The sequence below is a fragment of the Solanum verrucosum genome, unplaced genomic scaffold (assembly GCF_900185275.1).
Source record: "Solanum verrucosum unplaced genomic scaffold, falcon-dt-bn FXZP01000265.1, whole genome shotgun sequence".
Lineage (NCBI taxonomy): Eukaryota > Viridiplantae > Streptophyta > Magnoliopsida > Solanales > Solanaceae > Solanum > Solanum verrucosum.
Window position 1 is genome coordinate 914,043 of NW_026019964.1, and position 3,573 is coordinate 917,615.

Consider the following 3,573-nt stretch of genomic DNA (forward strand, 5'->3'; position numbering starts at 1 on the left):
CAAATTTACATATGAAATGACTCATAATCTTGAATCAAACAAAGAAAGTTGTACGTGCAATTGGATTTTTATATGTCAATAAAATTTTCTAATGTCACTAATTATTAACTATCTCTATCACAAATAAACACTATTTTTCAAGTGTATTCCATGAAATTGACAATGACACATTATCCACCTTAAAGAAACATATGTTGATCAATATTTGTACAACATGAAATAAGACTTTTATTCGGCAACAACTTCTTGATATGCACATGTCTATAAAATGGAGGAGGTTACAGTTTCTTACACAAGATACAAACATTAAGATGTGTGAAACACTTGCAAACATAATCAACGTTACTTATGTCACATATGAACTATTTGTTGTTGAAATATTAAAAAAATAAGGGAAGTGTTGTACCAAGTATAAGATATATTAGAACTATATAAGAAACATATCACATATACCAATTCAATTGATTGTGTATGACTACAAACAATTATACTTCTCTTTCAAAATTTAGTTACTCAATATTACTTGCAAGTTTAAGTAGCATCTATATCATTTTTTTTTGTACTAAATAACACAAGAAACACGTGCAACACACGTGCCTAGAGACTAGTGTATATATATATATATATAGTTTGCTTCTGCCTATTCCTCTATTTCTGCTATTTCATTGCCACTTACACTTTATTTCTACCCTTATAGTCGTTACTTGTTGTTCTGAGTTACGGATTGACTTACTTACTACTAGGTAAGACTAGGTTCCATCATGACTCGAGAGATCGGGTCGTGACACCTTATCTACATAAATTCCCAAAATTTAAGAATTGCATCTCAGTACTAGTCTTTGTGAATTTCCATTTTAAAAAATTGATTTAGAAAGTGTAAGAATCTAAACTCCACTCTTAGTCAGGTAGTCCATAGCATAAGTTGTGCATCAATTATTAAGTCCACATATGTTTTTAATTTATTCATTATAATTAGATGATATCTGTAAAGAAATCTAGAGACCGAATATATGTTATGATTTTGTGATATATGTAAAGAAACCCAAAAGGATAATATGATAAAGATTTAAGGAAACAGAATATGAAAAGGAGAATAAGAAAATAAACAGGTTCTCAACACTATATGAAAAGATAATCTAAAAAACTATGTACATATTTAATAGGTTGTTTTTACGTCAAAGTTTCCCATCTTGTGAAAGCAGGGAATATTATCGTCAAACTCTGTAGTTGTGTATAGTTCAACTTATATATGTTTAATCACCTAGCAATGGCTTGACACCCAATTTTTTAAAAATCAAAACCAGAAGGGCCATGTTGGAGAAATGTGGTCCCAAAATTATAATTGCTATATGTTGCCACGTTATTCGGACATCTGACCGAGTCCGATTTTACCCCATACAGTCTATTATTCATCGAAAAATTAGTGATATTAAAATTTTGTGCAAAAGTAAATGTAATTAATTAATTTATCCAACACATCTTGACGTATTTGGACAATATATTTTTGTTAAAGTTGAAGAAAAAACTGCTGCAAATTGAAGTTCGATAAGAATTAGTCGGATCATGTTTAAACATGATTTTTACCTGGAAAAAAAGGTTAAGAATTTGTAAGTAAAATTATTTGCACTTGAAGTTCTCATCAAACAATTTTTAATTGTACTTTTGTATTTGCAAATTTTATAAAAACTTGTTTCAAAAGTACTGATTGGGAGAGAGGCGAGTGTGATAGGGCAGAATGAGTGAGATAGTCATGTATGCTAGATACATGTGAATCACACTAGATACACACTAAGATACATTTATCTGGTGTGATTCACATGTAAGCCAGATACGTAGGAGAGTGGCAAGTGAGATGAGAGAAATGTGCGGGAGTTGACTGAGATTTTTCTATGTATCCCAGATACATTCGAATCCACTTGGATGCAGAGTATCTAGAATAAATTACACATAATTTGGGCCTCATATATCCCGAGATACATGTATCTCGATGTATCTTGACACACCAAAATCTAGTAAGATTTATAAAATCTATGTAATTAACTTCTGAACTTATGGGATTTCTATAAGTTCCCCCATTAAGTTATGATCCAAATATATCCCCAACATATTTCAGCCCGAGTAACTTTTAAAGATAACATGAAAAGATAAATTTTGAAAAACTTGCTCAAGAAATTACCCTTAAAACCAAAATCCCCAAAAATGGCGATGAGCAAAAAGTTGCCTGATGAAATGATAGAAGAGATACTCTCCCGGATGCCTATAAAATCGGTAGGTCAATTCCGTTGCATTTCCAAGCAGTGGTGCTCTTTTCTTTCAGACTCGAAATTCATAAAAGCTTACCTCAATTATAAATCCAACAGACATGAAAAATTTAAGCTTATTCTTATCTCTGATGTTTCTCAATCTCTTCACTCTCTTCATATTAACCCTAACCCCCAAAATGAAATTGATGCAATTTCAACCGAGGTTAGTTTTCAGGGAAAATGGAAGAAAATTGATGGTTCATGTAATGGCTTGGTATTGGTGTTGAATGAGAAAGATGTTGCATTTTTAATCAACCCCACAACCTTAGAATACCGTAGAATTCCAAACTCTCCTCTAGCTCTTCCAAAGCATGGTACCTCTACCGCGTATGCTCTTGGGTATGATTTTGCTAGTGATGATTATATGGTTATTAATTTTTCTTGTTATAGAGGTGTACTTGAAGGTGACCTTTTCTGTACATTTGTGGATGTCTACTCCGCGAGAATGGGTTTTTGGAGGAGACTTGAGAGTATATCTCATAATGGTGCAATTCCTATTCACGGTTTTGGGGTTTTCCTAAATGGGGCATTGCATTGGCTGGCTTGTAAATATTATTGTTCTCCATCTGTAATTGTTGTTGTTAATCTAACTGATGAGAAATTATTCGAGGTGCCTATACCTACCATTACTACTACTTCTTTTTTGCGCTTTTATGGAATTGTGGCTCTTAAAGGGTGTCTTTGTGTATTGGGTAATAGAATAAGTGAAAATGAAATTGATGTTTGGATGATGAGAAATTATGGGGTTGTGGAGTCGTGGACCAAATTTAGTGTTGTAAAAAACACTTCCCCTTTTTGTCCCACACCCGTGTGTTTAATGAGTGATGATGACATCATATTAGCTGCGCCTGGGAAAGCGAAGTTTATTATCTACAATAAGAAAAAGGAACAAGAGAGAGATGAATGTTGATGGAAAAACTTCTAAGTTTATAAGAATTAGAACTTTCATGGAGATTCTTGTCTCTCCTATGATTGGCAGGGAAACTGAGGGTAGTGACTATATCGCTTGATACAGTATTATGAGATGATGTCGTACTCAGTTATTTATTTCTTATTCATTTTGCATCGTATTTATTTGTTCCTTGTATTTGGTTCAATAGGAACCATAGAGTTTTATGAATGGTTTTTTTCCTCGTCGAGTTATATAAATAATAGTTTTCTTGTCCTATAGAGTTTTGTGATTGTAATTCTTCTACCCTGTTTCTTGATGTTTTGACTCTTCTTTGAATCATGAGTTAATCTCACAATGGACTGCCGTAATTATCTAATT

General features: G+C 32.6%; 1 protein-coding gene across 1 annotated transcript; it reads left to right on the plus strand.

Moving 5' to 3' along the window:
• The first annotated feature begins 2,199 nt into the window (after nucleotides 1–2,199).
• LOC125814923 (F-box/kelch-repeat protein At3g06240-like) lies at nucleotides 2,200–3,213 on the plus strand. The gene has a single exon (XM_049494366.1). It carries the CDS (start codon nucleotides 2,200–2,202, stop codon nucleotides 3,211–3,213), a length of 1,014 nt encoding a protein of 337 aa, XP_049350323.1.
• Nucleotides 3,214–3,573: the final 360 nt, after the last annotated feature.